The sequence below is a fragment of the Mus pahari genome, chromosome 22 (genome assembly GCF_900095145.1).
Source record: "Mus pahari chromosome 22, PAHARI_EIJ_v1.1, whole genome shotgun sequence".
Lineage (NCBI taxonomy): Eukaryota > Metazoa > Chordata > Mammalia > Rodentia > Muridae > Mus > Mus pahari.
In genome coordinates this window covers 28,018,798-28,042,567 of record NC_034611.1, presented here as the reverse complement: position 1 = coordinate 28,042,567, position 23,770 = coordinate 28,018,798, and the positions used below count along the sequence as shown (strand labels likewise).

General features: G+C 41.0%; 1 protein-coding gene across 1 annotated transcript; it reads right to left on the bottom strand.

The window, feature by feature from the left end:
* Nucleotides 1-65: 65 nt before the first annotated feature.
* Nucleotides 66-23,462, bottom strand: Ggh (gamma-glutamyl hydrolase). The gene is made up of 9 exons (XM_021222325.1): nucleotides 23,223-23,462; nucleotides 19,051-19,162; nucleotides 15,945-15,995; nucleotides 13,304-13,388; nucleotides 11,963-12,101; nucleotides 8,249-8,355; nucleotides 8,059-8,149; nucleotides 2,008-2,145; nucleotides 66-438 (listed from the first exon to the last, which is right to left on the bottom strand). Exons 1-9 carry the CDS (start codon nucleotides 23,329-23,331, stop codon nucleotides 317-319), a joined length of 954 nt encoding a protein of 317 aa, XP_021077984.1. The 5' UTR covers nucleotides 23,332-23,462; the 3' UTR covers nucleotides 66-316.
* Between the last annotated feature and the right edge of the window lie 308 nt (nucleotides 23,463-23,770).

Below are 23,770 nucleotides of genomic sequence, written 5' to 3'. Positions count from 1 at the left end.
GCAAAATTAAGTTGGGTAGATTTGGGATTAGCTTTTCCTCCTCGAGCCAATAATCACAGACAAAGTATATTTTCAAAAACTTGTATTTTAGAATCTTCAGACATAAGAAGGCATTTTCATGAAAAACACTGATTTTTTTTTATCTTTTTCATTGTCAGGCTATCAAATCTGATAAAGATAATCATGTAATAAGCCATGAATCAGAACCAAGCACACAGCAAAGACATCTGTGTGGCTTTCTCATACTGCCCTGAGCAGTGTCAGCAATTCAATCACAGAATTACTCAAAGTTGCTGTGTTTCCATATTGAAGAATTTCAGTCAAACATATAAGATTGCTGAAATGAAGAAATATTTCCAGTATAAACTGGACAGAACTGGTAAATCAAGGATGCAGTCTCCTCAAGTATGTTCTCAAAGTGGTGATTGTTTTTCCGAGCTGCAAGAGAAAACAATGTTCGTTTGTAAAGACTGGTGGACAAGAGCTCACGAGACTGCTCTCTAATAGTTCTTCCTGAGATCAGAATTACTCATTGGGGAAGCATGGGCAAGGAGAGAAGGGCCTCAAAGAATCTCCTCTCTAATATAGGGGTACCAATGTGAGCACAGTTGCTACTGTTACTACACTTAGTTCACCCCTAATTCAGTATAATTCATTATAAGGCTAAATGTGCACAAAACTTGTTACAGGCCCGGGATGAAAGTAGAGATAGGACCCTGACCCATCACAGGAGAAACCCAGCCCAGCGGACATGCAGAATTAAATGGTGGACTACGGATGAGTTAAAGGGGCAGAGAAACTGAAGTAGATGCCAGTGAAAGAAACACGGCAGGATTAGTCAATCCAAATGGCCAATGAGAAGTCTGTACCTGGGGAGAACTAACTTTTGAGACGCAAGTCAAAGTAAGGCCTCTGATGTTTCGATTAGGAATGTTGGTACATACAGACCCAACTACCACCACAAAATGAAAGCTGCAGCAAAGGCTGGTCTGCCCACTGCAGCTACCCACTCCACCCACAGGGAAATGCCACTCAGGACCAACGTTGCATATGGGATGGCTTTGCTGTTAAAAAAACTTATTTAGATGTCTCTCAGGAATTCCTCCATTCAACTATTAATAATCTCAAACACAAATGAAACAGATAAGAGGATGGAGGCTTCCTAATACGGGCAAGAAGGTAGACTAAAGACACAGGGAAAGCTGGAGCTAAAATAAACACTAGGCTCATCGTGTCTTCAATTAGCCACACCTCACCTAAATGAAGCTGTTCTGTCCCTTGCACACTGCCTCTACTGCTGTCACCCAGTTCCCTCAACTAAGATATAAATACCTACACTCAAACTCTCTATTCAACCACAGTAATAAATAGCATGAAAATATGTGTTGTCAGCACCAATCAGACAAAAGTTAGTAACTTTTCCCTAGTATCCCAATACAAATAATCATAAACACACTGTGATAGAATATAATTCAATTTATATCATTGTCTTGGAAAAAATATAATACTCAAAGGTTGTTATAATTGCATCATTGTTCCTGAAAATCAAAATTGAAAGTACTCAAGGAGAAAGAATTCCATATCCAATTTTTTTTTTTTCCAAGACTGGGTTTCTCTTTGAAATAGCCCTAGCTGTCCTGGTCTCTCTTCATAGACCAGGCTGGCCTCGAACTCATATAGATCTGCCTGCCTCTACCTTCTGAGTACTGAAATTAAAGACAGGTGCCACCGTACTTGACTAGAAATGACACATTCTTTAAATTAATGCTCAAAAATTTAGCCCACTAGATCATAGATGACTCTATTAAATAATTGCTCTGATTTTTCCTGAATAGCTGCTATCACAATTTCAAGGATTTACCATTTTTTTAGTACTTTTCAGTTAAATCTAAGGACCTTAAAGAACATTTATAGGATAAAAATGTATACAGAAGCTAAGGCAAGGGTATACACTTTCCCTCAAAAGTTATAATGGAGCGATGAATTAATTATATGCCCATATATTACCTTCAGAAATTAAAAATTCTGCTAAGTAGAATGAAGTCTTCACAGCATTTGGTGCATGAGAAATACCGCTCAGATCCTTCCACTCAAATGGTGCTTTCTCAGGATGCCACTGGACAGCATACACTGGATACTTAAATCCTGGGTGGAGAGCATGCGCCATTAAGCACAAAGAATGGCTTATGATGATACTGTCCATTGTTTCATGCCATGCATGTGACATATAAAACATGTTACAACTCATCCAAATTGGAAAATGTAAAGGTTGTAAATATTCTCTCACACAAAGAACTGCTCACAGTCAGGACTAAAATACCCAATAGTGTATCTCACCCACATGTACACTCCTAAAAATAATGAATGGGAGCTACACTTCCAGGAAATCACAGTAAAGTCTGGGCTGGGAATACATTCCAGTCAACAGTCAAGTGAGTAGTTTCTATTGTCTGTGGATCAAACTAGGAACACCCATGCTAAGTAAGCATTCTTCCACTGATTTATATCTTCAGGACCAAGGACACACTGAGTTGGTGACACACATTTCTAGATCTGTAGTTTCCCTCTCTTCATACACACTTTCCTCCCATGAAGACTTAGGAAGGATGGAAACTAACCATCTAGGCCTCAGCCGGTGGGATGAATGATTTGTGACTTTAGAATAATAATTGCTAAAATAAATGCCAACGCTTTGAAAACACATTTGTACTCTTGGTAATTATAATTTAGTTATTTTTAGAACTAAGTATACATACTATTAGCTAGATAAATGATTTAATCTCTAGGATTAAATAGAAAAAAATAACTCAGTTTTGGGAGAAACTTATATAAAAGAATGGTCATTTGCTTGCTGACTGATTAGAACTTAGGAAGTTTAATATATTAGCCCCTTATCTTTCTCACATGCTATCAAAGTTGCACAATGCTTTAGGAAAAGTGGATATATATGTCTCTGAAAATGAACAAGTCTATTTTTAGTCACACGTGTCTCTCCTCATCTTAAGAGAAAGCACCCCCACCCTCATCGTTTTAGACTGGAGACCATGAATGCACCCAGAAAGTTCTTGGTGAACACACGGAGAGAGGCCTGTCTTCTCATGCCCCACTCACTAGCTGTTCCACTTTAACAGCAGCTTGCCAGAAAGCAAAGACTTCATCGCAGCCTTCTTGGAGTCCACAGGAAGCAACATCTACCAGCCAGCAGCTCCAGACACAGAGCTCCTCACCGCCCTCTGCCTCCCTCTCCCTCTCAGGCTGCAGCACTGTCTTTCTGCAGCCTGGGATGGCCCACAGGCAAAAGCATGGCTGCGGATACAAATGCCTAAATGAGGATTTTATCTGATAATCAGACACACACAGACAAGCAGCTGCTGATGTTCAGAAACAAGTAAGGCTTACTCTTTAGAAAACTCTTCTTAAAAGATCAATGGCATTTCTTTACAACTGTAGAAATTACGTCAATCACTCAGTTAGAACGAGATCATCAAGAGTGAAAAGAAAATACACAAGTAGCAGAGCATCAAGGGTCCCTAGTGCACATATATTATATATGCTCCTAACATGTCTGTCTGCCTGTATATATGTATGTCTGTGTGTGTGAATATATATATATATATATATATATATATATATATATATATATATGTGTGTGTGTGTGTGCAAATATATATATACATATATACATGTACATGTGTGTGAATATATATATACATATATGTGTGTATATATATGTATATAACATATATACATATATACATATATATATGTATAAAATTTTCAGGCTCTAAAATTTTTACATGATAACATAGTCGGAAAAAAAACAACAAAGAACCGAAATCATCCAACCCAACACTATTGCTTAAGTAGTCATTCATTCATTACCTCTAGTTTCCCCAAAGCCCTATAAAAAGGAAAGTAAGACAAAACACCGGCCCTCAATAGCCTTCAGTTGAGAGAGAAAGTTGGAGCTTGAACAAATTCAAGCAAAAAGGCAACATCCCCAAGGAACATGAAGCAGACAGACAAAGAAAGATGAAGGCTTCTCAAAGATGAGACATCTAGCTTGAGTCTTTCAATGTAGTTGAGAGCTCACCAGGGGACATGAGAAACATGGGAGGAAAGAAAGAGGTGACAAGCACTGGTCTGTGGAAGGCACCAATGGGCTCCACACGACTCAAAGGAACCGTCTGCAGGGAAAGCAGCAGAGAGCACAGATTACAATGATCAGGTAAATCTAGCCTTGCCCTCCCATAGTGAAGAGCTACCAAATTTTGTTTGGGCAGCACAATCAGGTTGGTTTCTCTGTGAGATTCCATGTGCAGCTGGAAGATGACTATACGGGCAGTTAGGAGGGGGCTGGGTAGAGAGAAGAAAGCCTATACAAGTTAGACCTGGGATGAAAGAATTGGTGTCAGGTTTTTAGAAGCAGATAATGAGGCAGGGAAGCCAACAAGGATTACAGGTTTCTACTGCAGGGTGTTTCGGAGGTGGTGACTCTAGCAACTGGGTACAAAGATAACCCCACTTCATCCTGGGCTGACCAGCACTTCTCAGAATTTCCTGCATAAATATTTCTTTCCACCTCACTAATTTGACCACCAATGTGCTGTGGTTTAGGAGTGGTCCTCAGATTTGGACGTCGGAAAGTTAATTCCTAAATCATGTTAATGGTACATGGACGTGTCACCTTAGGAATTCAGATTAGAAGAGGTTGGCAGGGCGAGACCACGACAGTATCAGTGTCCCTGTAAGAAGGAAAACTGACCGAGCGTCTCTTTCTGCTTTGTCACACGCCGCTCAGTGATGCTACATATAGCCAGAAGGTCCTCAGCAGATGTTAACTCTATGTTCAAGGACCCATCAACCTCCAGACACTTAGATTAATCTTTTATTTTGGGATGGTTTGGTTTCAGAGACTCAGTTACAGCAACATAAAATGGACTACGTCACACTCTCCAAATACCAGCCACTATTCCCACCTTATTATGGTTTACGCCTCTCTAGGCCTCTGTCCTCTCAGGTTGCTCTCTCCAGCTTCATCAAATCCAAGAGTCTACCTGACAAAGGAGCAGAGAAAGCAGCTTCTATCTCTGGGCCCCTTCCTGCTTCCAACTCCTCCTCCTCCATCAGCCTTTGCTCCTAGACGGTCCCATCTAAGTTTACAGCCATCCAGTCATGGACGTTCTGAGAGTCAGGACACAAAGTCTGTGAAATGACATCTCTTGGGGGTCCTGGGCGAATCATTTATTTGAATAAATGTAAAAACAATATGGTTCCTAATTATCCATCACTGAAACATCAAGTGTGACTGATATTGCTAAAGCTCCTTTTCTGGGCAGTAATTACCGTCATAAATCGTTCGTCTCCTTAATGTTTCCTTCAAGTGACCATCGAGAGAGAGACAGAGAGAGAGAGAGAGAGAGAGAGAGAGAGAGAGAGCTGTCTTTGCATCATTTTGTAAGATCGTGGAAATGAAAACTATGCGTAACTACATAGGAGGAAACTGACACACGACTGTGATCGGAGCTTGGCCAGCTGAAACTGGAAGACTGCTCCAGGCTAGAAGCCAGCTGTGGATAATAATAACTTTCTAGGCTTCCACCACGGAGGGAAATTATCTCAAAACACAAACAAAACGTGGGATATATTTCATTATTTTTGCTGTTGTTTTTTTTTAACGCAAAATTGTTTTTTCCAAGTCCATTCAGAATGAGGAACATAGGTACACGCAGTGATTTGAATAACTGCATAGTATTCAGTTATATGATTCACCCCTTGTATTGTGAGGCACATGGCTTGCTTTTAACAACCTCTCTTTTTGCTAATAGGCGCAATTATATGTACATCTCTAGCTAGGTTCGTGAAAAGGTTTAATTGAAGCGGTTTTATTGGTTTTGCTTTTGTTTTATGTTTTGTGACCGTCTTACTATGTCGCCCTGGCCTAACTCGTCTCAGCCTCCCAAGTGTTCAAACAAGGGTGTGAGCCACCACATGCAGCTATGCTAGGGAATGTTTAAATATTGGGACTGCTGGTTAACGGGACTGGAAAGCATTTGGCTTCACTGAGAAAAGGCAAGTGGCTACAAGGCCCTCTCACTGTGACTTAACTGCCTGAATGTGCCCAGTGCAACAACCTGGGTGGCGCTTGTCATCCTTGGTCTTAACCCTGTCAGTCCTGATGTAAAGTGGATTCCTTCCTGCGCTTCCACTGCATTCCACTAGTGAGTGGTCACACTGATGAATTTCCTCAATCTGCCATGTGTGGACAACACATTGGTGTTCACTCTCCAAGGCATCTAGTCAGAGCTCCTAGCTATTTATAAAAAGCTATTATTTAAATCTTTATTAATAGAAAGGCTGTTATTTAAATCTTTATTACTTCTTCTGAGATAAACATGGACTGTTTGGCAGCTATATGCATCATAAATATATATTTTTCTCTCCTCCCTCTCTCTTTAATATAACTTACAAATTCAGCCAAATTCCTCAGTCTTTGCAGTTATGAATTATATTTTTTATGTCTTGAAAATTTCCCTTACCCAAGATCACAGACTTTCTCTTTTATTTCTCTGAGGCCTTTCTTTACCTTTCCAATTAAGTCTTTTATCCACTCAAATATCTTTCAACATTTAAAAAAAAAAAAAAAAAAAAAAGGTCTCTGGTCTCTGCCCCTCTTCCTCCTTGGATCCCAGAGCCCAGTCTGGTTTTGGAATACCTTAACCCTGGCCTCTAGATTCCCACCTCTGGGTGCCCACATCTGACAGCCACCTAAGACAGACTCGGAATGTTTCCTTTAGATCTATCTCCCGTCTATGCTAGTTCGTTCTCTCTCTGTGTCTTAGGATTAGCCTCTCTTTGGAGATGCCATTTGAACTTTTTTCATTTTTTGTAAGCACATTTAGTCCTTGTCGAGTCTCTTTTCTGCTCCCCCAACCCCGAGACAGGGTTACTTTGTGTTGCTCTGGCTGTCCCGGAACTCAGGAGTTCGATCTGCCTGGTTCTACCTCTAGAGTGCTGGCATTAAAGGCGGGCGCCATTCTACCTAGCCATAGAGATTTATTTTCAAATATTCCCTTATTTCTTTGTAACTCATGGTATTCTACTAAATGTCATCATTCTTAATAGCAGAAGTCTGAGCAGGGCTGCCTGCTCTCTCTCCAAACTCGCATATTTGCTTCCTTGCCTTGTACGTTCCCTGAGACCTGAACCACTCCTATCCCATCAAATGTCACCCCAAGAAGTATCCTGAAGCAGAGAAAGAATGCTCGCCCTTTCCTAGACAAGCATTCTGATTTGCTTCTGCCCTGCACATGTGTGCTACTATGTACATGAAACCTTTTCATGTATATAGCAAACACAGGTTTAGCATTCAACCCGCCCTCTGACTACATTCCCAGCTAGGACAATGTCGGCCACACTAGACACTCTGTCACTCTGAGGGCTTAAGGCTCACTCGCCCCACCATCCTCACCCTCTGTCCTTAGCATGCTCAGGCAAGCAATTCTTCTCGAAGTTCCACAGTCAGGATTCCCAGCGTCTCTGAGCTTAACCTTGCAGGCAAGTACAGCCTGCAGCCGTGCTCCCTGGTGTCCTTTCGATATATGTTCTCTCTCTCTCTCTCTCTCTCTCTCTCTCTCTCTCTCTCGCACTGGACCGACAATACCGCTGCTTCCTATACCCTCAGAATTTCAGGCTTTAATGTGCTTATTGTCTTGTCACCTAGCCAACAGATTTAGAAAGACGTTCTCCTCCATCAACCCATCTGTCAGAATGTCTGAAAATAGTAGTCAAGGTGCTTAATCTGGGATAACTCTAGAAATGTGGTGGTTTTCTCACCCTTCCTTGATTCTCAGTTTTCTTCTTCATTATCGTCCTGGTTCCCAAAACTACCCAGGTAAGCCTGCACTGATTTGGGACATGAACAGAATGTGTCTTCTCTCTTCAAAAATAACCCTACTTCTGAGCTCCACAGTGAGTCATGACATCACTGACAAGAAAAGAGATCTCTAAGATTAAAATGAGAAAATTAAAGCTTAGTTGCTCTATAGCCGCACGTACCTTCCATGGATGAAATGAACTCAGTATTGCCATCTGTATTGGTTGTTAATATATTGAAAAACTTCTTTAACTTTTCATTTTCTGTAAAATTCTAAAATAAAAAAAAAAACAAAGCAGAGGGTTTGACTCTGTAGTTACCCTGATTGGATTCATCTCACTGGGAGATACTGATTACGTAGTCACGTGATACCTTCACAGAGAGGCTCCATTTGTGAAAGTTTGCGGTCAGGTTTTCTACTGCTAATGAATTCAATAACTCAGTAGGAAAATGTTGGAACATTCTGCTCTTCCTTGCCCCTAGAATCATTTAAGCACAGAAAAAGAAAAATAACTTCAACACATGAAATAAATAAATAAAAGATAAAGGACACCAAGTCACTTACCTTTGGCCAAACAGCAGCCATTATTCAGATAGTCAGTGTGAGTGAATGGGGGCAGAGCATGTCTCCACACGCTTCCAGACAAGTCCCTGTAGCCAGACAAAGGCATCTCTAACATGGAGACCAGTAAGATATGTGCCAGATGACCTCTTTTTAGATTTTTAATAGAATGACCACAAATAGGCTATCCATGGAAGAGCAGAGAATCTTAACTCTGGCTCCCTCAGAAAACTCTGAAAAATCAGAATTCCCAAATATATAAGTCTGTGCTCCCAGAAAAGGATATTAACATTCCCAGTGTATTTTCAAAGGTATATAAGACTTTCAAGGAGAGGGCATTGAGGGCAGATTAATCAAAATGAAAGGCTCTATGGGAACCTACTATTTTTGTAAGTCAACTAAAATTTGTAGGTTAAAGGGCTGGATAGATGGGTCAGCCGTTAAGAGCACTTGCTTCTCTTTCAAGAGGATTCAAGTTCAGTTCCCAGCAACCATGTCCAGCAGGCTCACAACCACTGTAACTACAGCTCCATGGAATCCTACTCCCTCTTTTGGTGTGTGCATGCACACACACACATACACAAGTACAGATAGTCTTTAAAATATATATCCATATACACAAGCATATACTTTAAAAAGAGGTACTCTACATGACTAGGTGATACTGCTCCTATAAATCCCTGTGCTAGGTGTGGGACACAACCTTATAACTGCTGGTCAGGTGGGTCAATAGGACTCCCAAACCAATGTAAGCTCTTGCCATTCCTCTTGGTTGCCCAGCGGAACTAGATGATAAGGCTCTGTTGCTGAGGGTACCACACACCTTGGGTACAAGATCAAGCTGGAACTGAGGTAGAGGTTTTCTCCATGCTGGATAGCATGCATACTGCCAGAAAGTCCTATGCTGAGGGAGAAAAGGCAACCATGGTCTCACCCAGATGTGGACCTACCAACCTCAGTGCCAACCTAGAAAGCCAGATGTGCACCTCTTGGTACAACAGCAGCATGATTGTTATGGAAATAAAGCAACTCCTCTCTGATGAGAGAATATATGCAGTGGGCTATGAAACCCACCAAGAGGTACCTAAATAATTTAGCAGACATAATTTAGTACCTAAAACAATTTAAGAACAGAAATAATTTAAACGCCATGAAGAAAATACAACCCACCATGGCACTTACCTCTTGTCAAACAGCAGACATTATTAACCTAGTCAAAAGGAAATGGTAAGCAAAGCATGTTTCCACAGAAACGCCTATGGTTGGGCCAACATGGATTCTGGGATGGTCATGGGCCCTAATGCGGAAAGCGCCACTGTTGCTTAGCTAAACTGACATGGTGCCAAGCCTCATTCTAAATTTGTGTTTATACCCAAATGCCAACCTCCCCTAGTTAGAGAAGTTTCTCTTTGCAGTGAGTGACAATGAATGTAGACCCATGGCTCATCGAAGTGATAAGACAGACATCTGAATGCTCAGACCTAAAGAGGACATTTATACCACTGTTTCTAAAGCTCAAGGACCATGGTGGAAGAAGGAAAGGACGTAAAAAAAAAAAAAAAAAAAAATGAGAAAACAGAAGAGATGTGAAATGCTTTTCAAAACCCATGGTCACACAAGGAAACCTAGTTAAAAATCAGTGAGTCACAAAACAAAAATAAAAAAGACATAAAGGAAGAAAAGGCACGTTTAGGGGGGAGGGTTGTTAATGGGGAAGAGGTCGAAAAAAGAAATAAGAGAGTGTGAGTAAGAATATATTATATCCACGTACAAGGCTGACAAAGAATATGTTTAATCAACTGAAGAAAGGTTAACTATCCTGACTCAGGAGAAAAGAGCATTAACTAAGTTAAAGAAAAGATCTATGCTGCAAACAGATAGAGCGGGCAGTGTTGTTCTGTTGATCACCTCAGAATGGGTTCTGATTACCAGAAAGATTATCCATGTGATTAGAGGGGTTTCAAAGAGCCCAACCTCTGGGAATGGAAGAGGCCCAGGGGGCTGCAGTCAGGTCCACAGACTGGAATACCAACAGAGGAATGAAAACACAAGCCTGACAGGTTCAAGGTTCTGATGCTAAGTCAGGCCTCTAGTCTTGCTAATGGCTTCAGTGGGTACCTGGTATAACTGCTTTGTTGTAGAAACTGGGCTTTTGTTAGATAGCAACCCCAAAAGTCTGACCTAAAATAAATACTTCCCATAAGGTTTTCTCAGTGACTAAGAAAACAAGATTTCTGAAAGTATGGGATATCCTATGAATTCTATGATTGATCACTATTCTTCCCTCCCAAAATCCTGAATGAGAATATCAATAGTTGGTAGCACTTGGTTATGATGATCTAGAATTTATATGGAATTTCTTTTAGATTTCCAACTAAGAGCTTCTTAAGGCACTGAGATTTCCTGATAGAAGTGTATTATGATAATGAGATGATTCACTGCTAACCCTTACATTACCTCAGAGTGGAAGAGGCACAGGAGACTGAATTCAGCCAAATGAGTGATGATTCAATCACGCGTTGCAAGGAAATGCCAATAAAATCTCTAAAACTCTAGGAACCCAAGCTCATGGAAGCGCCAAGATGGTAAGCAAATACAGGGGCTCTTTGATTTGCCTTTGAGCAACAAATGTTGATCAGCGAAGGTTTTGAGTAGTGGATTATAAAACATGACAGCCACGTCATAGGAACCTGCAATGGTTCAGCAGGTATCAAGGACACTGGTGGGACCGGGTGACTGGCCTTCAGCTGTACACACACACAGTGGTTTCACTGGACATCAAGCCCTTTAATTTGTGAGGTCTCACTAGTTCCAAGAGTTTAGTGCCAGAATAAAACTGTCATATAAAACACTTAAGACAGAAACAGCATGTGAAGACAAAGAGAAAATACTGGGGGCTGGAGAGATGGCTCAGAGGTTAAGAGCACTGACTGCTCTTTCGAAGGTCCTGAGTTCAAATCCCAGCAACCACATGGTGGCTCACAACCATCCATAATGAGATCTGATGCCCTCTTCCAGTGCATCTGAAGACAGCTTCAGTGTACTTAGATATAATAATAAATAAATCTTAAAAAAAAAAAAAGAAAGAAGAAAATACTGGCATGATAGCAATAATATTTGATATTTACAAGATCTGTATTTAAAGTACTATACATACAAACTGGAAATCATCTTGATTAATTCTCAGAAAGCATTCCCAGTGGTAGAAACTTTTATAGTGAAAAACTAAGAAAGACAGAATGATTCTCCAAGACCAAAGTGAGAAAGCTAGAACTCGAAAACCAGAACTGGTTTATGAATTCTTATCACATGATCTTGAGACCACTAGAATACATATCAAACACAAATATTAACAAAAACTAGATCAAATGCAATTACTTTCATCCTCACGAATGAATAACAAGGGGTCTCACTCATAGTTTTCGTCTTCAAATAATTCAGAGTAATGGCAATGCCTGTCTTGATATTCAGTATTTACTAATGCTGCTGAGAAACATTTTGGAAGAGTTGGTGCTTATTCTTACCTTCAGAGAAGTTCAAGGGCAATTTCTCTGACTTGGTGTCTGTACTCGTTAGTAAGTTTTCTCCACTAACCAGGATAGAAAGCTCCTCAAATCCAAGGCATGTTCCCCACACAGGAAAATGGTCTCCATTATCAAAGCTCTTTAGGAGAATGAAAGAGAAAATTGTGTTGTTTCAGAGAGAGAGAGAGAGAGGGAGAGAGAGAGAGAGAGAGATTACTGCTACACAGTTTTCTTCAGAATTCTCTGGAAATCATCAGCACGCTACCACTTAATCTGTATTCAGAAAAACCCCCAAGGAGAGTTGTGGGCACACTATGTCTTGATCCAAAGGCCCATGAGTTACGCATTTTAACTATTAAAAGTTATTAAGCAAGTATCTCAAAAAAGTAATTACTGAAGAAAACATTTAAGGGAGACTGGCAAGATCTGAATGCCAGCAACACTAAATGAAAATTGCTATCAAGACTTCAGGGGAGAAACAGGGACCAAAAACGCTATGGATGGACCAAGGTGAGGCATTATATAGAAGCTAGGCACTGTGCGTGATAAACAGACAAGGCCTGAGGTATGTGAGCTGAAGTGTTCTTTAGATACTGCATCTGTCTGGAAGAGTCTATGGCCTGACTGACTGGAACTTTGTGCCCATGAAGTGACATCATACTATAGATAGAGCCTGAATTATCTCGAGCTATCTTCAGTCCGTTTTAATAGCCATTTATTACCAACCTCTGTGTCTGACCTGATGTGGTTATCACTAACTACTTGGTGCAACTTTTTCAAATGCATTGCTGAGCTTAGCAAACTTCTGGCTTCTGGCAACCCTAAAACTAAGTATTTTGTACACTAGCACCTGAAATTCACATGAGCGATCTGTCCACTCTACCGTAATGTGTCACGTGATGTCCTCATCCACCTGGTAAAGTATTTTTGACTCTTCCTTTTGCTCTGTGACTCGTGTCTTCCACTTGTATTTGGCTCAGAATAAAGGCTCACTAGCAACAGCTGTGTGCCGTGTTAGAGGGCGGCTGGGAGGATGAGGCTGGCTGGAGAACGGAAAGATGGGGACTTATATCACAGGAACAACGCCCAGGTATAACAGGCCAGAGGGAGGCACTAGCTCTACTGAGCTTTGAGGGTGTGCTCCACACCAAGAATCCCCAAAGCACATAAAACAAAAAAACAGCAGAGGAGTAAACACCTGACTCCTGCAGAGAAGGTGTCTGACTATTAATAAGGCCAGAATAACTATGAAGAAATTAATACTGTACCCTTGAAAAAAGAGAATTGTCCTTATGGAGACAGACAAACCCATGTGGAGTAATGAGAAATAGAGATATTTACCTCTATAGCCTTGCTGAAAAATATTTTGGCCACTCGAGAATAACCTGAATGTGTTAGGTTAGCACCTCCTCCAGGAAAGAGAACTCTGAAACAAAATCAATTAAGATGTATTTTCCTCCATTCAACAAGTAAATACACATTCTTCACTTAAAGAACTTTTTCATTATTACATAACTAGTAAGATATGTGTATATATATATATATATATATATGTGTGTGTGTATGAATGTATATGTATATATGTATGCATATATGTATATATGTATATGAATGTATATGTATATGTGTATTCATATATGTATATATGTATATATACATATATATGTATATGAATGTATATGTGTATTCATATATGTATATATGTATATATAGATATATACATATATATATTCATGTATGCATATATAATATTCTTAATTCTAGACTTTCAGAAACTACTGCGGATAAGAATTTTGCACATATTATCTTAAAACTTTTTCAATGAAAGTTTTTTTTACAAGCTTACTGAAGGAAATATAGCATGAACAAATCAAAGGCATAAAGGGGTGGGGGAGAAAGACCAAAGAGTATGAAGAGACAAAACTCCAAGTACAGCTGGCTATGAATTAAGGTGATCAGCAAGGCCAAGTCAATTGTAAATATAGAGCTATTTTAACTCCAAAATTATATTCAAAGCTAAAAAGCACATAATAATCATAATTATTTCTATTAGAATTAAATATATCTATAAGATATCATCACAGTCTTTATATTTCTTAAGTAAGAAACTTATTAGGAATCCTGAAAAATCAACAGAATTATTCTAGACTGGTCTTTTTGGAGTTCCTGCCTCTGCCTCCCGAGTGCTGGGATTAAAGGCATGTGCCACCATGCCCAGCTGTTTTAACAGATGGACTTTTAACATACTAAAATTCTGAAAATATAAAATGACTTTTCCATATTATACTGAGAATATTTTTTTTAATTTGCATGTGTATATATGTGGGATGTGTGTATGTGAAAGACAGGGAGGAAGGGAGGAAAGGAGGGAGGGAGGGAGGGAAAGAGGGGGGGCACATGATCTCTCTTTTCATGTGGATATGGAGATGGAACTCAACTCACCAGGCTTGTGTGTCAAGCACATCTTGAGGTATCTTACCAGCCAGAGTCTATTGTTTATTTAAGAATTACACCCTGATTCTTCTATGAATTAGGCTTTGTATCAGCCTGTGACAATGCTAGTTTCCATTGTTAGGAAACTCACAGTCAAATGGAAAAGATTTAAACATTCATCTGCTAAATCAGCTACCACAAAGTCAGCAGAAAACCATGTGTGACTGAAGGGGATCAATTAACAGGTCTCTCCCCAGTTAACCCAGTATTTTAAACCCCACCTCTGACCAAGTCTGGTCTATGGAATGCTACAGCCCTTTTACACAGTAAAAGTGGACTAATACTCCAAGAAGACAGGTTCCCTTAGGGCAGGCTCCATACCTCATCTGGTAGTGTTCTCCCACAAAATTATCTACCCTACTTCCAATCAAATGTTGGGACTACCAACATCTGCTGTGCTGATAACAAACACACCAGTAAACAGCAGCTTTTGTTAACACTGTTAACAAAAGAGCCGTGTTTCAAAACAACATCTACAAACATCTTCAGTTTGAAATCCCTGCATAAGGTTCTATTAAATACACATAATTATCCCACTGAACTAATTACCACCTCCACCTCCACCTCCACCTCAACCTCCACCTCCACCTCCACCTCCAGAGCAACTTCAACAGTTTAGAACATTTTTGACAATATCTATGTTAGGTGCAAGTATGTACATAACTCTGTACAAATATTTACTTATAAGATAAAATTTCAAGTTCCCAGTCATAGAGCATGTGTCTTTCTAACTTCAGTAGTTACTGAATTAGAGCCTCAAAGACTGATTCACTCTCGCACCCACAGAGAAAGGCTTTTTCCCCCCAACCCCCTTTACAGAGTATTAGCATGTTTTCCCACTTCTGCCAACTTGATTCATGATTTCTATAACTAATTGTACTTTAAGTTAAGAGCAATAAAGGGCATTTTTCATGTGATTTCCAATCTTGTTCTGTGCTCTAACTACTCACATATTTTATGGGGAAGAAATCGTTCTCTAAGTTTGTTTCAAATTACCTCTGAAAGATAAATAATCTGTAACTTTAGACCTAGGACTTGGAAATTTCAAAATATTTAAGCATTTAAACAAATATTCAGCTAAAAATAGTGAGCCTATCATATAGCAATTACATGTTTCCTATCTTGCTTCCTATTGTATAGTAGGGCTGAACCTAGAAAGAGCCTCACACAAACCAGGCTCTACCACTGAGGTACACTCTCAGCTCTCTTTTTTCTTTCTCTTTCTCAGGCTGCTGAACTGTCTGCTCTCTTCCCTGGATTTGCAGTACAGGCTTAAACCCCCAGGTCATGCCCTGCTTCCCACTCTTTACTGGGTCTTTACACCTCCCTTCAAAACACTTCAACAAATGCACTTGGGAAATTATTATCAGACAACTTTTAAGAAAGCTCTATAGAAACACAGAATACTTATATGTAAATTTTGCAAAACTTGGAGATGCACACATAAACACATTGTTTTAAGACTTGATGCAACATCAAGCCCACTTACCCATTAATAGATCTAAAAAGTCCTTCATACTCTGCATCACTAAGATCGAGCCTGAAAACAAGAAAATGAATTTTACAAGAAAATCAGTTCTGAAGCCTAAGGAAAAAGTTAACATCCAATAGAAGCCACCGCATCATTTATTTTAACATTAAATGAAAAATAAGTTGTTTGAGGTACTGCATATTGAACTCCATGCAGGGCAAGTGCTACAGCACTCCTGCCTAAATATCAGACAATAGTACATCTTTACCTTAGAAGTATTCTTGTTAAGCTACAAAAATCACAAAATTATACTATATTTGGCTAATCAGAAAGGTAAATCTGTTTTTGGGGAATTTAATGAAATCCAATATTTTAAAGTAGATGCTAATATACTAAACAGTGGACACTAGTAGTATCTGTTAGTCAAGAAACCTACAAATATTCATCTGTTTTTTATAAAGACTAAATTAATTAATTAATTAATTAATTAATTAATTAAAGCTCTGTGGGGCAGGAGAGATAGTTCAGCAGTTTATAGTTCTTGCTGCTCATTCAGAGATTACAACTGCAGATGTCCCCACATGAGCTCCAGGAGATTGTACACACTCTTGTGGTACTAGCACACACACACACAGAAACATCCATCTTTTTAAAAAGCTTGACGATCACACCCATCTTACCCTACAGGCAGCTGGGGAAAATGGAAACATAGACGAATGGACACCAAAGCCCAGCATCTCACCCCTTCCAGCCAGCAGCAGAGGTCTGACTACTGTACATAAAATCTAGAACAATCCGGGCCTAAGGACAATCTACTGACAGACCACTGGGCTCAAGGACTCTGAAGCATTCTTGATCAAGCACCTTGATAAGAGTTCCTAGCTACTGCCATGTTACTGAAGGATCTCTTTTCCCCAGAGAAAATGCAAAGGCGCTAATCCATGACAACTGGCTACGACCTTGCAATCATCCTGTGATGTCTACAAAAGTGCGTGTGAATCCTGCCATAACTCTCTTACACTGAGCAGATTTTTTTTTGTTTCTATAAAACATCAGCAAGGCACACACTCTCTCCCCATAGACACATCCATAAATGTGTATAGTCATTAGTAGAATATACTCCATTTTTGCCCCAGGAAAAAGATATAAGTGGACATAGGTTGATTTAGAACATGGCTCCTGTTGTTGCTAAGTGAGCTGTAATTCCTAGCCCCTGCCTAGTTCTGGCAGTGAGCTTTTCTGACTCTCCTCCAAGTCCCAGTAAGCTCTGAAATCCACCTAGGTTATTCAGAACTCCTCAGTAATCTCCTTTTGGTCTCAGAGCCACAAAGCAGTCAGTGAGACAGCTATAGAACGATTAATGTGACAGGTGACTTGGCCTCAGAGTGCTAAGATGAATTGTAAATACACATGCTCTCGGTATCCTGCCAATCCAGGCTCTTCAGGTTGTCCCAGCAATGGCAAGATCTTCCCCATCGATCAGGATGCACCCCACAAAGCTCTGAACCAGCTTAACAAGTAGGCTCTGCACCATTTGTGACTGCATGCTTTAACAACGCCTCTCCATACTAATAGGCCACCCCACAGCACCAAGTTCTGAGAAAGAATGTCATCAGAAAAGACAAGATGAAACCAAAGTTAAACATCACCTACAGTAGAATTCTGCCCAGGTCTCTCATCTATCTTCTTCTCTCCTCTGAACCAGAAAGAAGCCCTAACTGTTAGCAACCTAACAGTAATGCTGAGTCTCCTCATTTTACATGTAGAATTTCCCTCACATACATTACACCATTTCTACAGGGTCACATGATTCCAACTTCAAACAATTAGTATCAAAATGAACTTTGAAGTCAAAGCTGGAGTTTAGCCTGCAGACTGTCAGCCAGGGCTTCAGCATCTTGTCATAGACGATAATATTCCACAGGTCATTAGGTTTCAAAACTCCCCAGGCTAACAAATGTCCATCATGCCCACGTAATGCGTTCTCAGCAACCAGATGTGATGAGTGATCGTCTTCTCTGATTTTTAAGGACACCTACCTTGCAACTCACAACGGCAGCTCCAAGCCACTCTCTCTATTTCTCAGACAGAACTTTCCAGTGGCCTATGAACTGGGCTCCCCACTGTGGCAATTCTGCAATGTCTCACCCCCATTCATACTAACTTCCTAAATCGTTTGCATTTAAACACGCCCATCATCAAACTCTGAGACACTGTGCTGCAGCCTCGCAGGGGTCTCTTCCTCGGATGTAAAACTAAAGTGTATAGTTTCACATGAGGTTAGATTACTACTAACAAATTAAACACTAATCGTAAGGGTATATGTCATTAGTCAAATGTGAAAGGTGAAAGAAGACAATCCTTATGAACCTCAACATGAAGACTTTTTAATATCTACATTGTATTTACATTTCGATTATTAGTAATATTATATAGAGTACAAGAACGTCTTTGTAATTATTTGCAGAATAGGTTGTAATAGTTGTGTTTTGTTCTAAAAATCTCATAATAGATTATATGCGAGTTCTGGGATATTCTCATGCACGAAAAGCTAAAGTTATAAGTGGTGGTGAGCTGTCCTGCAGGGGTGCAGGGAGTCGAACTTTGGTCCTGTGGAAGAGCACCAAGTGCACTTAACCACTGAGCCATGTCTCTAACCCCACACTTAACACAGTTAAAACTGCAATACCTATCATTTACACTGCAGCAACACTAAACAGTCATTACCAGCAAGCTTTTCCTAGCTGTGAAAGTATATTACGGTAATATTTTAAAATGTCTCCCTCATTCCTTGAGGGTTCCCTTATGCTAATAGTAGGTGGAAAGCTAGATAAAATTGGAGAATCAGTTATGATTTTTATGGTGTCCAAGAGAAGTGTCTTTTCTGGGGTAAAGGGAGCTATCATATTTTTCTCAATGCTAACAGACATATAGAATACTATCAATGACATTACAGATACACAGAGAGCCTCATAAGCAATTTAGTGGGAGGCTGCAGGCAATAGGCTTGTGGCTGAAATCAGGTGCAACCTTTTAATGACATAATCATAGGAAAGAAAAAGGCATTAATTTTAGAGACAAAAGACCAATCTCTACATCCCTGGTGAAAACCACTCAAGCATACCTTATGGGCACAACTCGTGCACCTGCAGACTCTATATACTTCACATAGGACGCAGCAATGTAGTATTTTCCCAACTTCGCCATTTTCCCAAAACATTTTTGCATTATTACTCCTAAATTTAAAAGAAAAGCTTTAGTTTCAAGCAAATTCTTTTATTTCTTACTCAACACGGAATCGTGGCACAGTAAACATGTCACTAGTTTCTCGATGTACAGACCTACTGCCCCTGCAAGTCTACCCGTAATTGTTGGGAAAATAGTGGGGAAGGATGGAAGGATGACCTGCGTTTCTTACCACACCATTGGTGTGGAGTATATTTAATCTCAATCAGTGGCTTCTACCTCACCTTTGATTATTCAGTTCCAAGATAAAAGGCACGTTTGACCTTGAATTTATCATAAGCCTTTATCAGCACTAGTGCTGGGAAAATATCTACTCTCTCTGCTATTAGAGTCTACTTTCTTACTGATAACCCCGAGTTATTACTTATTATGTTTCATCTGGGCTGCTCTGAACTCCGTGTCTCTAATGTCCATGATTTTATGATTCTCACCACATGGAGTCTTCTCCTCTCTCCACCTTCCTCTCGTCTTCACCAATCCCAAGCTCAGGAACCCCAAGCCTCATCTATCCCTACTCTGCCCAGCTATAGGCTGTAGGCATCTTTATCAGGACTAATTTGGAGCACAAGGTCACTTAGCATAACTTAGGTCTATATGTGCACTCTCTGTCTCTGGAGGAAATCAGGATTTAGGGGCCAGTATTTAGCATTACAATACAAGCAATATTAGACCAACCCACCACACACAATGAATATCTAAGAAGCTCCCAAAGTAAGTTATAACAGCCCCAACATTTTTCATTCAACCTGAAGACTATTCATAAACAACTCACTAAATATATAAGGGGCAAATCCCTTTCCCCACAAAACCACAGTTGTATCCTTGTCAGCAAAGCCGCAGTACAAACGACTTTGATCGCCATCTTTCTAATAACCTCATAATCTTAAGCAACCAGCATTCTCCAAACCCATCCCAGATTATTAAAGGGTCTCTTTCCACTCTAAAGGAAGCCTCCTACTCCAGTGTTTCCACAGAAATAAGGCTGGCCCCACCATCATTCCCTCACTTATTTAATATTGGCTGCATTGCATGCCAGACACTGAACTAGGCGCCGAAGACACAGTAATAAAGAAAAAACTCTCCACCTTATGGGCTTTCATGCTAGTGGGTGGGAGAGGAAAGAGGTAAAGTCAAACAACAGAGATTTAGTTTTAGGGCCAGTGATGATGGCTGGTGCTTGTGTTAAGAAGTCAATGAAATACGGGTTCCATTTACAATGTCTCTTTAAAAGGGTGGCAACTCTCCCTGGGAAAGTAGAACAAGACTTCAGAGAGGTGGAACAAGTTTTCCCTGGGAAGGCGTGACATGACACTTATTCAAAGGCATCAGTGGGCTGAGGCAGTGAACCACACACCCATATTTGAAAGCAGAGCAATTCAGAGCGAAGGAAAAACAGTGCCATGCAAAGGTCATGAGCCAGCCTGTAACTCTACAAGAAGTCTATCAGACTGGGACTATGTAAGAGAAAACAGAAAGACAACAGTTAATGGAACCGAGAATTACAGACGCACAGGGGCTACCATGGTCCTTACATTCCTCAGTGGTTCTGCATCAGCTCTGTGACTTCATGTTCTGTCCCACTCATCTCTGATCTCCTCTTACCAATGAAACCCAAGTCTAGCACACTACTGACATGCGACATTCATCAAAACATGCCACATATGCTTAGCATGTGCAAAGCCTTAGGTCTATCCCTAGCCTCCAAAAATTAAACAAACAACAAAATTATCATGTCTGCTCATTGACTATCTGTGCCTCTGTGAGTTAGAATGTCACTTTAACTGTCTCAGTGGGACACAACTCCTATCACCTATATTAATCACACCTGTCTGTACTCGGGGCTTTTTACAATAGATGACATGAATCACTACTAAATATCAAATGTCAAAATATATCTAGTAAGAACGTTTCTCTCCTCTCTATCAGATCAGGTGGTCTTCACAATGGAAAGTGAAATTTGGCCAAGAATAGAAGAATACAAGAGCTATCATAGAAAATAAGTGATGCAAGACAAGAGAGGAGGTGCCACAAGGAAGGCATGCAGAATTATGTGAATATAAGTGCCTGCAACACTAAATTAATTCCACAACACACCCCAGCCCATTCATTTTTTTAATCTCATTCCTAGGCAAAGAGCTCAGATTGTATCCAACATGTGCTCCCAAATGATGGCTTATACACTGAAGGCTATTTCACAACTTCTGTGGCTTCCTTGTCTTTGAATACTTGGTGTTTCCTACAGTAATAAAGTATCCATGTTATGTGCCCAATGCTATCTTAATTGATTGTGGAGATGGCTTCACCATGGCGTAGCAGTAGGTAAAGGCACTTGCTGCTGAGTCTGAGGACGTGAATTAGATCCCGAGAACCCATGTGGAGAAACATAACTGACTCCTGAAGTTGTCTGTTGACCTCCATAGGTGTATGTGAGAAGCATGCATGTGCACATGTACACCCACCCACACACACACAAACTATAAGTATAAAAGAAAAACATAACTGATTAGATTAGCCAAAACCATATTTTTTCTCTTTTGTTATATGCAACTTAGAATTGCCAAAATGCTAAGAAGCAAAATCGTCTGTCATCTTTTAATTTTTTTTTCTATTCACTAGATCCACAAACGCAATTCACTACATATGTTACATGACTCAACTTGAAGAATCTACCCATCAATGGAAATAGCTTTGGAAGAAGGGTTCCAAATATTAGTAAGCCACCCATTTGAAAACGGGACCACTCCTGAATACATAAAACAAGTTTCTAGTTTCTCTTTAGTGTTCAACTTCAAGGAAGAAAAACATAAGGTAAATGTCATATTCCTAGTCTACCTATAAATTTCTTTTGTCAAGTTTAACTACAGGCTGATTTCTCCTTGGATGCTTTCAAATGTCTGACATGAATGGCAAACCAGTTTTACCCTGTGTGAAACATAAATATGCCAGACAGAAACAATGTCACGATTTGGCTGAGATAAAATGAATATTCAAATCATCAAAGTCCATGTTGCCACTTGATGCTAAAAATGGCAAAGTCCACGATACACTTTAGTTTCTTATCTCTCTCTCTCTCTCTCTCTCTCTCTCTCTCTCTCTCTCTCTCTCTCTGTGTGTGTGTGTGTGTGTGTGTGTGTGTGTGTGTGTGTGTGTGNCTCTCTCTCTCTCTCTCTCTCTCTCTCTCTCTCTCTCTCTCTGTGTGTGTGTGTGTGTGTGTGTGTGTGTGTGTGTGTGTGTGTGTGTGTGTATGGATGTCCTTGAGCAAAGAAACCTAAGTTTTACCCGTGTACAGAATTTCTGGGATTGGAAAGGCAGGGAAAATGGTGGAACCACAGATCAGGAAAAGCACCCATCACCCTGAAGTTTGACTAAATCCTCTCACCGGCTAACACTCAAGAGTAAACTAACATTTTTTTAAAGGTCTTTCTCCCTTCTCTGCAATTTTCTAGATATTTCACTGGAAACGTCATTTACAATAAAAGACAAATACTAACCCCTCGTGCAACACTAGTAGCTCCTGGCTCTTATCTTATCCAAGGTACCTACTTCTGCAGACTTCCTATAAGCTTAATTATCTTATGGACTAAGATAACAGGAATAAAGAGTGAGATCCTCTGGAAACTTCTTGAACTACGAAATTGACCACTAGGTCAGCCGAGGTGGGGGTCTTCTCTGAGAAGCCCACAGCACGCTTTTCTCCTCTGCTTCTTTCTTAACTTGAGCTCTTCTCTTGCTACTTTTGATACATCCCAGCTCGGGTTCACACTCACTCTCCTTATAATGCTTTTCCGTATGGAAACCTCAAATCCTGGGTTTGCCTCATCTGTGGGTCCTAAAATTACGGGGACCGCCTCTAGCTGCTTTGGGTGCCAAGTAGTCGCGAGGAGCTGAGGCTTCATCCGGATCCCGATCCTCCAGAGGTCTCTAGAAGGACATCAGCATAAGGTCCCATAGATGAGAAGCGCGCCGCGGGCATCGTGGGCATCTGCACCGCTGCGAAACAGAGCGCCCCGCCGACTACCGGTCCTCAACACCTGCCCCAAGCCCCCTTACCGATGATGGGCCTCTCGGAGCCGTGGTTGAAGGGTCTGGTCATCCCGGGACTTGCAAGCCCGCATAGCAGCAAACCCAACAAGCACAGCAGGTAGCCCGGGTTCGCCATCGCGATCGCAATCGCAATCCGGCCTCCGCCCCCACTTAAAAAGGTTCTTCGGTCCCGGCGCGCCCGCGCGCGCGCGCGCGGCGACCAGGTTGGGGCGCGGTCCCGCGGCCTGGGCGGTGCTCCAAGCTTGAGGGCGCGCCGCTCAGGCCTCTGGGAAGTGTAGTCCGGGCGCGTGCGGGCGGGGGCGGGGCGTGGGCGGGCCGGGGGCGGGCCGGGGGCGGGCCGAGGGCGGGCCGAGGGCGGGCCGGGGGCGGAAGGCTCCGGGAACTTGCTCCGAGCTTCCCCATAGCCCTGCGCGGGACCTGCAATCCGCATCCTAACTGTAGAGACAGTGTAGACGCGGCGGGTTGACCCCCGCCGCCCTCTGAATGCTCCCTGTGAACTTTTATGTGGCCTGGCGAGGTCACCTACACCGAGTGGAGACGACCAGCCCGGGACC

Bases quoted from the DNA above. Each gene is read 5' to 3' on its own strand.
- Ggh (XM_021222325.1), bottom strand. From the start codon at position 23,331: ATGGCGAACCCGGGCTACCTGCTGTGCTTGTTGGGTTTGCTGCTATGC. The intron at 19,163-23,222 runs GTAAGGGGGCTT...TTTTAAATTTAG, and splicing joins CTCCGAGAGGCCCATCATCG to GAGTAATAATGCAAAAATGT. The intron at 8,150-8,248 runs GTATCACGTGAC...TTTTTATTTTAG, and splicing joins AATGGAGCCTCTCTGTGAAG to AATTTTACAGAAAATGAAAA.